The sequence below is a fragment of the Serinus canaria genome, chromosome 1A (assembly GCF_022539315.1).
Source record: "Serinus canaria isolate serCan28SL12 chromosome 1A, serCan2020, whole genome shotgun sequence".
In the NCBI taxonomy this organism is placed as follows: domain Eukaryota; kingdom Metazoa; phylum Chordata; class Aves; order Passeriformes; family Fringillidae; genus Serinus; species Serinus canaria.
In genome coordinates, this window is record NC_066314.1 from 39341863 (window position 1) to 39356550 (window position 14688).

The 14688-nt window shown below is 38.1% G+C and overlaps 1 protein-coding gene across 1 annotated transcript in view; it reads left to right on the forward strand.

Moving 5' to 3' along the window:
• Positions 1 to 14688, forward strand: part of TMTC2 (transmembrane O-mannosyltransferase targeting cadherins 2) — a 242120-nt gene that overhangs the window by 156980 nt on the left and 70452 nt on the right. Inside the window, exons 5-7 of the mRNA XM_030238179.2 lie at positions 4424 to 4509; positions 5319 to 5503; positions 7264 to 7342. Coding sequence (XP_030094039.1) covers positions 4424 to 4509; positions 5319 to 5503; positions 7264 to 7342 — 350 coding nt within the window. The remainder of the gene's footprint in view (positions 1 to 4423; positions 4510 to 5318; positions 5504 to 7263; positions 7343 to 14688) is intronic.

A 14688-nucleotide genomic window follows, 5' to 3' on the forward strand; every position in this document is an offset into this window, starting at 1 on the left:
TTTTTTACTACTGAAGTGATAGATTGCTTAGTGAGTTCTGTGAAGGAAATGATTATTCTCTGTATGTTTGGGTTCTTATTGATTAAAAAAGTATGTTTTGTGGTAGCATCCATACCTAACTTTCTACCCACTAGTCTTGCAAATGACAGTGAAAGAATTGCCTTAGGCAAAGCAGACCCACTCTTGCTGTGTAACTGGAGACACATCTGTGTGGGAAATAACAGAGGATTTGCTTTCATTCCTTTCTTTGTTTGCCAGTGCAGCATGTAGGTAGATCTAGTCTTTTGTAGGTAATCCCACCTGAAATCAATGGGATGAATGTAGCTTGAGGCATGGAAGAACTGCAGTCATGGCAGAGTAAGAGCTAACAGGCCCTTAGTTGTTATAAACCAGTAAACAAAATTGATTAAACTGTTTCAATGTTGTACCTGGGTTGAAAATGTTATGCATATTTCACTAGGACATGTTTACTTTGACAGCTGCAGTTTCTGTGTATCATACTTGGCCAATGTATGCCAGTTTTAGTCACTGCTTTGTAAGCAGACCAGCTCACTAGAGTAGGACTACCAACAGGAAGAAATTCTTATGAAACTTGTGAAAGACCACAGGCCATGTACTGCAAATTTATACTCTGATTGCTTTCTGGTCTCTGGAAGCATTTTTGTGCCGTTAATATTTCATGACTTTTGGTCAAAACCAAAGCAGAGGAGAAAGACAGGAAGATTTTTCATTGTTGGTGAAGCAACATAGGTAAAAATTGGCAGCTAAAGAATTCAGGAAGGTTGCAAACAACTCATCTGGGGGGAGGTGTTTTCCTGCATGAGCAGTTCTGTCTACTGACATGAAATTACGTGAATCTTTCCAGATAGTCAGAATGTGCTCCACATTTTTTTTCTTTTATTTTTGCTCCTATTTAAAAAAACAGGATTCTAAGCTACTTCCTAAGTCCCTTGGAGAAGTTTGCTACTCCTATAAACAGTCAGCACATATCCTCCATTTCAAAAATGATTAGCACTCCATGTAAAAGTACTTGGAAGTAATGCAGGCAAAAAAAATCCTGTTGTAAAGTTCCAGAATCTTGCTACTTATTATAGTTAGAACTTGTCTCCTAATTAATCCTAAATTAATTAATGAAGAGTTTATAACTGTCCATTCTGTGTCCTATTGTTTAAGTAGCTTTTTCTTTTCCAAATACTTTTATCTTTATGTATTTCACAGAATCAAAGAATGTGTCATATTGGAAGGGGTCACAGTGAATCATCTGGCCCAACCTCCCTGCTCAAGCAGGGTCATCCCAGAGCACATGGTACAGGATTGTGTCTTTAAAATTTCTAAATATCTCCACTGAGGGAGACTCCACAACCTCTCGGAACAATCTGTTGCAGTGCGTGGTCACCCTCACAGTGAAGATCATCTTCCTCATGTTCACTTATTCTTTCACAGTACTTGCCTTACTAAACTATAGAAGCCACATTTTTCCAGTTCTGTTAGTGAACTGTCTTTGCACAGAAGTTGCATATTTCATTTACCATCTTCATTTGTCTGCCTTACAACTGGGAAGATGAGCTGAAGAGAAGAAAAAGTTTAGGAAGTATCAACTTTAAGCAGCTGTTCCTGCATTTTCATTTTTTGTGGGGGCATTTTGGTGGTTTTTATTCAGTTAGTTTGGCATTTTTAGTAACTGTAGAAAGTTAAAGGGGCCAGAAAGACTTTAAGGTCTTCATCCAAATTTATCACTGGAACTTGCTCTTTTGAATCAAGCATGCTTACTTCAAGGGTGTCCTTTCCTTGGTTCATCCTTGAGTAAGGAAAAAAGAAGGCTTTATGTCTTTGTACCCCAAAAGTTAGGTACATACTCAACATGAGTCAGTTGCTCTGCTCCACCTCTGGCTTATGTCCAATGCTTCTCTGTATTGATGTCTTTGTTGTCATTCTGCTCCTCCTCCCCTTTGCCAAAGATCTCTGAGGAGGAGTTACCATTTTGCATTCAAGCAGAGAAGCAAAAGGCATGTCAAGAACAGATCTGCTCCTGGCTGTAGTGGAGGCTTGCTTGTACAGCCAAGTGCCCTGGCCACAGGGAGGGTGAGATATTGGAATCTGCAGTGCCTGTGAGGTGTGAACTCCAGCTCAGGGATCTTCTTCCACTGCATCTAGAGAAGTCAGCTTTTCTCTTAGTTTAACCTCAAACTAGAACTGGACACTCATAAATCTAGTGATGTTTGTATTGCCAGAAGCTACAGTGAAAACTGATGATCAGTCAGGACCAATTTCACAAGGAGAAGAGGCAGTTTCATGCCTTGGTAAGATTGTATTCTTCTCTTTATTCTCCAAAACTCATAACAAATAGAAATAAAACACTAATTATTAGGTGGAAAAAGCACTCAGTCCTTCATCTGAGCTGCTTGGATTATATGTATGAGAAGGAGAGGGAGAAAGAGACACACTGACAGACTGACAGTTAATGGAACAGCTCTTAAAAGAAAAAGGGTTTGGAAGAGAAGTTTAAAAAAAAAACACCTCAAAGTTTCAAGTAACAAATCAAAAGTGTCAGTATTAGAGCATGTAGTGAATGCAAAAGATTAATTTGTAATAATTGCAAATAAAAGTTGCTTTAATCACAAACCACAAATGTTGTACACTTACCAAAGTGATTTGTTTTGGTGAAGTTGACTAATTGTTGTATTACTTCTCTCAATATGTTACATTATTTATTCCAGAATTAAAATAAGAATGGAATTTCTTAGATAAATTGTTTCAAAATTGTATGTGAGAATGTTTTTGCTTTTTGAAAAATTAAGAAGCAGCTTAAATGTCAGACCATGCACCTCATTTCTTATAATAATTCTCCTGCTATCAATAGCAAACAGGATCAAAATACCATAATTAGTTTCCTTGAAGTAAGTGTATAAAAATTTTTACAGTAAACAAAATTCAGCTTCTAGAAAACTCAGAAAATGTTATTTCTGTCCTGATGATTCTATCTCTTGCCATTTGCAAGATACTTGACAGTAGTAACAAACCTTGGTGCCAGGCCAAAAAATATCCTGAATATATTCCCTCATTTCTTACTTTACTGCAAGTACCTACTAAATATAAGTTCTGTTAATATTAAAAATTATTTGCTACCTAATCTGTAGTTAATTGGGAAAGAGTTTCAAAGTGAGGTCATGTAATACTGATAGGACAGTACAGAAGAAAAAGAGGATATATTTCTCAATTCTGTTAAATCCTAACCCAGTGACAAAAAGCAAACATAGATGGTGGGTACTTAAGCTAATTGCCCTTCTCTTTTCATCCCTTGAAGTTTACTGGTTTAATGTAAAAATTTTTCTTGCTATGTCAAAGGGAAATAAAATCTCTGATTTGAGACTGGAGATAAAATAATTCCAAGCTCTTTACAGTTCAAAATGCTATCAGCAGATAAAAGCATAGAGGAAGAAAAAAAAATTGCTGTAGGTTAGGGAAACTACAAATAAATATGGTGCCACTTCCACCTTCGAGGAAGATCTGTGTTTTCCTGGATATTTTGAGTTATATGACAAGAGATGTTTACCCCTGGACACTGATGTCTGAGTCTCCATTCTGAAATAACTAATTCTTAAGGATTTTTAAATCATTCTGGTTTTAATATATTTGTATATGCTCTTTCTCAGTCTTCTGAAACTTTGGAAAACTGTAATGCTTTGGGCCTTCATTTAAGCATACAGTGTACATTCATGTCAGTGGTGTCTAGACCACTTCTCAGAAATTTGTGGGTAGCTGGTATAAATCGTAATTCACAAGGATGTTTGTCTTTAAAGCTAAATTAAAGCCTATCTATTATGAAACTGGAAATATTCAGTATAATTTTAATACTTCTTCAGTTAGTAAATTTGTTCAGAGTATAAAGAATTTAGCAAAAATCTGAACTGTTGCAGGTGCTGAATAATCTAGTGAAATTGCTCAGCATGGGGAGTCCTTAACATAGCACATGAAGGGCTGGGTGCTTAACTTTTTCATGCATTTGAAAAAGACCTGCTTATTTCAGGTCAAGACAAGATGCCTGGCTAATCATTTATGACTTACAAATACCTCCATCATTTTCTATCCACTTTAAAAAGTCTTGCAGGCTAACATTTTCTCAACTGAGTAAATGAATCTCCTGGTTTCCAAGAAAGCCAAAACTACTCTGTTTAACATCTGCTTTGTTAAAGCCATATGGATGCACCTGATGTCTATGAATTCATCTTTATACATGGAATAATTCTCACACAGAACTGGTAGTGAGTGCTTGTATCTCTGCAATACCAGGAAGCATATCTTACTTTGTTACCCAAGTTTTGTTTTCAGTATTTGTTTTCAAGTTACTCTTTGTAGTAACCTCATGCCTCACTCTCTCTTTTCTTTTTCTTTTTTTTTTCTTTTTTTTTTTTCCCTTATACAGAGGATTACTACTTCAGGAAAACAGCAGGTTTTCAGAGGCATTGCATTACTATAAACTGGCAATTGGTAGCAGACCCACACTAGCTTGTAAGTATTTTGACTCTACAAGCTTGTATAATATTAACTATAGCTCATAGAAGATTCTCCTGCTCTTCAATAAAACTTTCTTTTTTTTTTCAGAAGCTTTTAAATCAGAAAGCAAAAGGTGAAGTTGTGCCCTTGATAACAAGTGTTTATTAGTAAACAACTATATTTGATGTGGTACAAGTAAGAAGCAGATGATATATTAACACTCAGCAGCACTACTAGAACTTAAAATGCTTCTGATCTGGGGTGTTGAGTCAGAGATATTAGTGCCCAAATTTTCAGTCTCCTATTTTCTGTTTCTTACAGCCAGTCCCTGATATTTATATGAGTGAATAATATAAATATTTTTTCTTTCTTGCCTGGGAAAAATGAAGAAGAATCATTTATATGTTGCCAGTAAAAGGTTCCAAAATTAAGTAGTGCTATTTGAGATGGCTGAGAATTTTGTACCTTCAGTATTAATCTTCACTGTATGTATACATGTTTTTATGTAAATGTATATTTTTTGTAACACTTCAAACAGTGGTGCTATGTGCTTTATAGAGTCCTAAAAAGAGGAACGAAATGGAACACTCTGCCTAACCAGTGATTCCTTCCCTCCTTACTTTATTGTCACCTTCTTCTTTCCTTGACTCTGAGCTTCTTTTATATATTCACATATGTTACCTGTCCACACTCACACTCTGTGTTATTCAAAAACCAAATTAGATAACCACGGGATCTCTACCAGCTACTACTTAGAATTGAAGCAGTAGATAAAGTATGATAGAACTCCATTCAAATATAGCATTTTTTTTTCCTCTTCACAGCTGCTTATTTAAATACTGGTATCATCCTGATGAACCAAGGGAAGACAGAGGAAGCCAGGAGGACTTTTGTGAAGTGTTCAGAGATCCCTGATGAAAATCTGAAAGATCCTCATGCTCACAAAAGCTCTGTTACCAGCTGTCTTTATAACTTAGGAAAACTTTTTCATGAACAAGGACACTATGAGGTAAGAGTCCATATTTGTATATAGTATATTTATAAAACTTTCATATACAAATAATACATACTGCTTCCACCCAGGCTTTCAAAATATATCACACACATGAACAGACTGAATTTCACCAGATCAAAATTAGCATTGTCTACAGAGAATACTTGCTCTCTACAGCCACTGATGTAATGCTATTAATTAGCAGTGTGATGTTCTCACATCAGAGTCAACATTAGCAGTGGTCACATCTGATATGTGTTAGTTCATTGATTTTGGCTTTGTACCCATAGCTGGTATGCAAGGATCAAGCCTGATTAAATCTGATTAAAGGCCAGTCGACCTAAAGTGTAAAGGCATTATAATTCAAAACACAGTAAGTCCTTCTTTAGCTGGGAAAGTGCAATTATGCTTGCATTTAGGCCTCTAAAAATAAGACCCTGTTGAAATAATTTAAAAATTTGGTGATTAAAAACATCCCACTGTGTGTTGTTTTCAGATAACTTGACCTCAGTGCTAAAGTGGTTGGATATTTTTAATGAAACAATAAACTGCACCCAAGCCATCCCATCTCATTTACACATGAAACTGTGACTGTTGTGATTCCTCTCCATTTTCCCTGATGAGCTTAACTGAAACTGGACATTCACTTGAGGTTTGACCTTTAGCAGGATTTGAAAGAAATTAATTCTCTCTTGGCATTGTCAGGCATACTTCAGAACAGGAGTTGTGAGTGGTTTTGATCCATGTAAAGTGTTCCTGACCATGGCAGTTATGTCAGCTGTTTAAGATCAGGCATGCAGAAGCTGGACAGATTCCCTGTCATCTGTCTGCTGCATCCAGCTCTGTCAGATGGAGTTACTAATTGGTTAAAATACAGACAGCTAATGCATCTCCACAGAGAAGAGAAAAGAAAAGAGAAGAGAAGAGAAAAGAGAAGAGAAAGAGGGGAGGGGAGAGGGAGGGGAGAGGAGAGGGAGAGGGAGAGGGAGAGGGAGAGGGAGAGGGAGAGCGGAGAGGGAGATGGAGCTGTGAGCGGTCGCATTGCGAGTCAGAGCCGTGCGAGAGGAGAGAGCATGTTGTCTGCACAGCTGATAGAGTGTAGAGTCAAAGTTCAATACCTGCAAGATACAAGAGCTTTTAGGAATATAAAACTTCAGATTTTCTTCCTGGCTGTCATTGCAGCCTTTGTAAGCTTTGACTGTTTGATGCAGAGCTAACAGACAGACCAGCCAGTGTCCAAAGTGGGGAATGAATGGTAATTCAAGGCACAGCATATTTGCAAAGGGATTCCAGTTTTGGGTTTCTTGACTTCATAGTGCATCTCATCCTTTCTGTGGAGCAGGCTTCACTTGTAAGGATTATGCTTGTTGTTATTTGGCAGTAGACAATGATTTCTTTATTTTTAGGTCACTTAGCATAGTTAATCATTGGAATGTCCTTTGTCTGCAGATCAATAGTGCTCCATATTCTTTCACACCCTATTGAATTTTATGTTTATAAGCTCATCAGTCATTAAGAGGTTTAAAAAAAAGTCCTTCTTACTTTTACCTGGAAAAAAGTTGTTATATTGGAACTAACTTGATCTCTTGTCTATAAGGGTCACTAAATTTGGTAAAAGGTAAAAAAGGGAAAAAATTTTGTCCTTTCTGTGGCATTTTTGATGCCAATATGTTTTCTCTATCCCTGAACCTTTCATTTGGGGAAGGAAGACAGTTTGGTTTTACTTTTATATGCTTTTTAAGTTGGTGTTTTCCCACCTGTGTGTTTCTTTACAGGAGGCCCTTACAGTTTACAAAGAAGCAATACAGAAAATGCCAAGGCAGTTTGCACCACAGAGCCTATATAACATGATGGGTAAGTGCATTGTTAGTGCTTCAGAATGATATTTGAGGAGTTAGGGTGGAACAAAAGACCTTATCCAGGAAACTGGTGCTCAAATTAATGAGCTAATAAAACCCAAAAATAATTACCTTCAGTACAACCTAACTAGGTTTAGAGTTTAAATGCCAGCAACTGCAGTGCAGGATAAGGTACAATAAATGATGAGACTGTTAGACACTGGATGCCCTTAGGAGTGTCAGTGTAGTAGTTCTACATTTAGAATGCATGGCTTAGTGTTTTTCTTGGTCTCCAGAATCTCATATACTACTTTGGAAGCCCCATGTTCTCACATATATATGGGTCTTAGATATTGAAATGCCTTGTAAACCAACAAGGTGTTCAAACAGACCCACAGCAATAGTTGTAATTTTTTTTTAGGTTGTGCCAAAAACTTATTTCCAGCTGATATACTATAGTTGAGATGCCTACAATGAGAGAATTCTTCTTATTTTTCTTCCAGGACCAGCTGTCTGTCCTCCAAAATTTTAGAAGTCCTTTGAGTACTGCAAAAAACTGTCAATTTATCTGTGAGGTGTTTCTTGTTTAACCTCAGTTTCTCATATTCTTCATTGCATTTTTATGTGGGATCCATTAAACAGATAAAAGAAAGAAGATATTATGAATTATTACTTGTAGTACTCAGATCTGAAAACAAGAGGGCTGGTTCTTACTGTTACAGAGATGCTGTAAGTGGGATTCTCTCTCAAAGCTCATGTGTTTCTGCTAAACACCCCCAGTGTTTGGCCCAGTACTCTCTTATTTGGAATAGAAAGCAATGTCAGAAACTTTACTTTAAAGTAGTTCAAAGTGGAACAATTAAAAATATCTGTGGAAACAATTAGGATCAACAGGAAGCATATGGGGTTTTGTGTGATTCCCCCCATCAATGCCTTGTATACAAGGGAATGTATTGGTTGATACCTATTGCTTTTGCACAGTTGTTGACTACATATTCAGGAAAGGCATCTTTGATTAGTACCTTACAATTATTAGGGCACATAAAAAAAGTAAAATTGTAGTTGTAACTGATGCTGTATGTTTGAAAATGTAAATGCTAGATTAAGTGGTTCCCTTGCCACAGTGACAAAGTATCTAAATGTCAGTCTAAACACTTCCTTAGCAGTTCATCCAGTTCAATGGAGAGTTACTTCTCCCTGAACACTAAGCTTTACCAGACTGGTGCCAGTGGCTGAAATCCATATATTGCACAAACTGATTATTACATATACTTTTGTTCATTGTCAGTCTTAGTGAAATTATTGTTTTATCAGTTTTATTTATCAGCATTCGCTGATCAATATGGTGGTGGTATCAACAGTCTCCTCTGTGTGAATTAAACCTCTGCTTACTATTGGTGTCCTATACTGACTGCTGAAATACTTCAGTCCTTCAGTGAATTCTCTGAAGTTTGACTGCCCACTTAAGTGTAGATATGTTTTTCATAATTCTGATAAAAGTGTTCCTCAGAATACAAAATTGGAAAACATAAACCAGTGCTGTTTCTAGCATGTAATGCTCGTCCCATTGCAAAGCAGGCTTATGCTACCTTTAAAATCACTATGACCTATAAGTTTCTCCAGATTTTTCCTTTTTTTTGGTTGCTTTTTTAGGTTCAGGAGGCCTTTCTCAATTTCCTTTGTAAGCACGGTCTGTGATGTCCAAGTTCACTCTGTTCCTGGGGTTTGCAGTTTTTTAACTCACAAAAAAACAAAGACTAGCTCAGTTTTTTGCCCGGGCTTGGCTCCTGCTATACTTCCTCCCTTCTCTCCCTAGTCCATACTCTGGCACCTGCTTCCTTTAAGCTGCTGCCAGCACTTCATGGATGTCCTGGTGGCATAACAAGACATGGTCAACTGAGTGTACCTTAGCTCCTTGTGGAGCTCTGAGAGTTTCAACTTAACATTAATATAGCTTATATTTGTATTTTGGTTGCTGTTGTGTTGGCAGCTTTTGCAGGGAAGCCAGAACTTATTTCACAGTGGTTCCTGAAGTTTTTCTTATAGGTTATGCTGCAAAGGCAATCCAAGAGGCTACACAAAGTTGGGTAGTGACTTGAATAGAATGCAATGCAACTCTATTAACAGGACTCAGACTGATTTGTTCAAAGCTGTCCTGGATGTGTCTGCATAAGCCCACATGGATGCATTTGGCTTCTCCTACCTGAGATGACAAGACAGAGCTAGGTAGCTATGCTTCTTTATAGTGTGGAAAGAAAGCTGTACCTCTGGGGAGTAATGAAGCCCTTCTGATTTAGACATCCATTTAAGATTATGTACGTAATCCCTGCAAGCACACTTCTCCTCTAAAAAGTGCTGAGATGACTGACTTAGACTTAGTAGCTTGATTTGGGTGAGATAAATCCTAGACACCTTTTCAGTCATCTCTTTGCTTTGTGTGTGACAGGAGAACAAGGCAACTGCATCCATTATCAGGAGTGCATCCGCTTTGCAGCTCATATGGTGTCACCGAGTATCAGAGGGCTGCCTGGAGTGTTTATTTCTGTTTCCATGTTCAAGACAAAATTATAAACACATTCCCTATAACACTTTCTTTGATAAACAGCATTACATAAACTTGTCTGCCCACTTCTTGCCTTTAAAAGGGAGACTAGAGGAACTGAAATAGGCCAGTCCTGTCTTGTGTGCTTGCAGCTGCATAAACCTGACTGAGCTGTCCCCACTCCTTGTATGCTCATTGCTGGGGAGGAATGGGAAAAAACTGGGGAGCACTCCCCATCTGCTTGGGAAGTAGCAGAAGGAAGTTTTCTTCCCCATCTCCTTAAATGTGGAAAAAGCCTTCACAGTTTATCATGAAATCCAAGAATAGTCACAGTTTGAGGATTATCTGCTATGGTTGTTACTGTGATGATGACTGTATTCCCAGTCTCTGGCAATCTCTTTGCTTGGTTGAGTGGCACACATATTGCTACATATTGGCATGTCATATCAGGAAACAGTGCTTCCTCTAATTTTTAATAAGTACTCATTCATGTAATTGAAGATTTTTGGGAAGGGTTTTTTTTTTCTCCTGTATGATGTACATGACCTACTTGAAAGAGAATAAACAGGAGATGAACTGTTTAAACTGAATCAGGTTTGAACTCCAGCACTGTGAGTGCACTAGCATTAACACTCCAGCAGTGCTAAGCCTTTGCACCACCTGCTTTCCCTGTTTGTGTTACACTTCTTTTCCTGTACTTGCTTCTATTGGCCTTTTGCTCTGACAGGCCCAGTGACTCATTCCTCTGGTGTGTCAGCCTGCTTGACAGAATCTCATCCTTTAAAACACTCTGTAACTTGCCTCTTAATGGGAAAAAGAAGTATTGGGGCTCAAGAAGCAGGCATCCATTTGACTTTGCATTTTTTTCATGGTACTAAAGACAGGGCTGTAATACCAGCATCAGATGTTCTAAGTTTGTGCATATGAAAAAGTTGCAGGGAAGATTTTGGTCTCCTGTTGCCGTGATTTATTTTGCCAGGTGTGCAACAACTCTGCTAAGGAAACCATATGTTTCTCTGGCTTTGTACCAAGAAACAAAACCTTTTCATTTTTTTTTCCTTAGGAGAACCCAAAACAACTAAAAATTGAAACTTTAAAACTAGAATCAAAATAATTATTCAACAAGCTGTATAAGGTTGGCTTGGTATTTATTTTCTGTATACCAGATTGCTTTGATGTAAATTAAAAAGTACATGCTCAGGTTACACAGATTAATTTGCTTGGCATGGCAACTTGCACTACAAAGGCCGGAGTCCAGCTCAGCTGTATTAAATAGGTAATATATTTTGTTTAAAGTTTCAATTAAAGCCTGAGGTCAAAGTCCCTGTGGGATCTTGAACACTTTAATGCCAATATTAGGATTGCTTAAGGATCAGCCTCTGCTCTAGATGTCTTTTGCGTTTCTTGAAATCTGATATTGTACAGTTGATTGTATTACATTGCTTTTAAAACCACACTAACCCACCTGCTACAGTAATTCATACTCCTGACAGTTAAGTGGTGTGAAGTGGACCATGGAGGCTTTATTTTAAGACCAAACAGTAACAAGAAAGATGGTGGGGTGGCATTGTTCAGGTTTAGATTGGCAAGATACTGTCATAAAGGCAAATATGATGGTGGTACTTCATCTGCCCTTGCTAACTAACATCTCAATTTCTCTATTTTCAAATGTACTACAGGTAAAGCCTTACAATTTTTTTTTAAAATGCAAGTCACAAAAAAGCTAACATTGCAGGAGTGACTACAGTTCATGATGCACAAAGTTTAAATTTCTCCTTGCAAATCTGCTGGATTGCACATGGACAGAGAAACAAATCATACAGAAATGTACAGTCCAGAAAAGGGGAGCCAGATTTTACATCTGGTGCAGAGTTTTGTATCATAAGTACAAAGGCTTAACATGCAGAGAGACTTTCTGTGTTGATGATTATAACATAGCTATCCCTTTACTTGATTATGCTTTTGGGTGGATGTGGCTGTTTCTACAAACCTGTTAATATTGTTTAGGCTCCTGTCCCATTTACCCCTTGCTCCCATTAGATGCTTTCTCATTGAATTATTTTGAAATAGCATTTAGAACTCCAGGAAACCCTTTGGTATAGTTTTACTGTGTAACACTTAATTTATAAGATCCAAAGATGATTAAGCTGTGAAATACATACCCCACATCATAACTTATGCAGAGTATGGTACCTGCACTTATCTAGGCTTTAGTCATTAGTGTGCTTCCTATGCATCCCATGAAGTTTTACTGGTAATTTCTTTCTAAGTGTATATTGCAAGTCTTTTTTTATTATTTTAAAACTAGCTTGGATGGAAAAAGGATTTTTTTTTCTTCCATATGTACATTTTATTACATATTCCATGGAAAGAAGAATGGTGTCCTCTCCAATGGTGATGGGAATAAAATGCTGGGCTTCCTTCTCTCCCCCTTCCCACCCTCATTCTGATACTTTAGCCCTTCCCCCTCTGAGACTTTGCAGACTGTGGTAGTTTATATCTGGTGTCCAAAGCTAAGTAGCTAAGTGCTGCATCCAGCTGGCAGCTAGTCCCTGGTGATATTCTGCAGGGCTCAGTATTAGGGCCAGTCCTGTTTTATATCTTTACTGATGATCCGGACGAGGGGATTGAGTGCACCCTCAGTAGGTTCACAGATGACATGAAATTGGGTTGGGAGTGTTGATCTGCTGCAGAGCAGTAAAGCTTTGCAGAGGGACCTGCTGCAGAGGGACAGGCTGGATTGATGATGGCTCAAGGCCATTTGTATGAGATTCAATAAGGTGAATTGTTGGGTCCTGTACTTGGGTCACAACAACCACAGGCAGGGAGGTAGAGTGGCTGGAAAGCAGCCCCAAGAAAAGGGACCAGGGAGTGTTGGTCACCAACAGCTGCACATGAGCCAGTGTGTGCCCAGGCATACTGGCTTGTATCAGAAATAGTATGGCCAGCCAGACCAGGGAGGTTATTGACTCTCTGTTCTCTGCACTGGTGAGGCCAGACCTGGAATCCTCTGTCCAGTTCTGGGCCCATCACTAGAAGGAAGGCATTGAGGTAATGGAGAATGTCCAGAGAAGGGCAGGGGAGCTGATTAACAGTCTGGAGCACAAGTCCTACAAGAAATGACTGAGGGAGCTGGGCATATCTAGCCTGGAGAAGAGTCAGGAGAGCCTTACTGCTCTCTTCAGCTACCTGTTGTAGCCAGCTGGGGGTGTGTCTCTTCTGCCAGGCAACCAGCTATACAAACAAGAGTAAACAAGAACGAGCTTTACAAGGGGAGGCTGGACATCAGGAAGAATTTATTCACTGCAAAGGTTGTCAAAAAATGGAATGGGCTGCCCAGGAAAGTGGTGGAGTCACCATCCTTGGAAGTGTTCAAGAAGTGACTGGATGTGACACTTGGTGTAGTGATCTAGTTGACGTAATGTTCAGTCAAAGATTGGACTTTGATGATTGATGTCTTTTTCTCAACCTAAATGGCTCTGTGATTCTATGATTCTGAGTATGAATCCTAAATCTGATTGCAGTGTTTCCTGTTTTTTTGACTTTGCTTTGAGGGAATCAACCTGGGTATGAAGGCTACAGCAGTGAATTGCTGGAGATGGTAATTGATTCAATGTTTGAGGGCATGTTTGGTTTTTTTGTTTCCCCAGGTTCCCAGATTTTCTTAGTTTTAGCTCTTTGGACTATTGATGTATATTTTAATGTGAAATGCTTGAATTTTCTCAGGTAGTAGTCTAAAAAATGTGATTCTAAGGATGAAGTGCTTTTTTATTTTAAACAGGCAGGGTTTTATATGAAAATAATTAGAATCATAACATTTGCAAACCAAAAAAATATAGTCCAATACTGAAAATGGACTGCAGAGATCTCAGGCATGTGCTTCTACTGATAGAGTTTTAAAGAAACCTATACTGGCATGAAAATGAAATTACCTATCTTGTGTGAGGTCTATGCCTGTATTTTTGTCAGTATACGTCTTTCACTGGAAGCCTTGGTACAGCAGGAAACAGCTGTGCAATGTCCATGCTGTTCCATGCTGCAACTGATGTTAATTCATATCTGCTTTCTACTGTAGGTATTTTCCTTCAAAAGTAGCTTAGTGGTCTAATTAAATTAGAAAAGCCTTGCTTCAGCTAATTAAAGCCTATTAAGAATTTGTTCAGACAAAGTAAGTGTGGATTGACTCCCATCCATTAAAAACCCTGATAAAATACAATACATTCCTTGAAATCTTAAAGGAGATTATTCTGTAAAGGGAAGAAAATTGAGCCACAATATGCTTGGTCTGTGCAGAACTTGATACTCACTGTGTTCACATGCTTCAGCTGTTTCAGGGAAGATGTGCATGCACTGCATATTTATAATCAAAACTGTTAATCTGTTGCAGTAGATCTTATACATCAGTATAGTATAACATCAAACTGTGCTTCCAGATTTATGATGTTATTTTATGCACTGGTACCAAAGGGAAGAAAGAGGGAAGTCATAAATCTAGAGAGATGCATTTTTATGGCAAGCACATCTGCAGCCTTAATTTGCACAAGAAAGCTGCATGGTTGCATTATCAAAGGCACAAACTCCTTGTGGTATTGTGACACACAGGGACACAGATCTCTCCATCATTGTCCAATTTTTTATACTACCAATTAAAAGAAATTATGGAAAAATTAAATTTAAATCCTGATGGAATGTATATGTTAGAGATTTTTATTTTTAAAGGGTATCTCCATCTTCCTTTGTGTTTTGATATGTGGTATCTTGTCCATGTCAAATTTTATGTTTTATATTACAGTTTTGCTACCCTGAAATTTGAGGGGCAG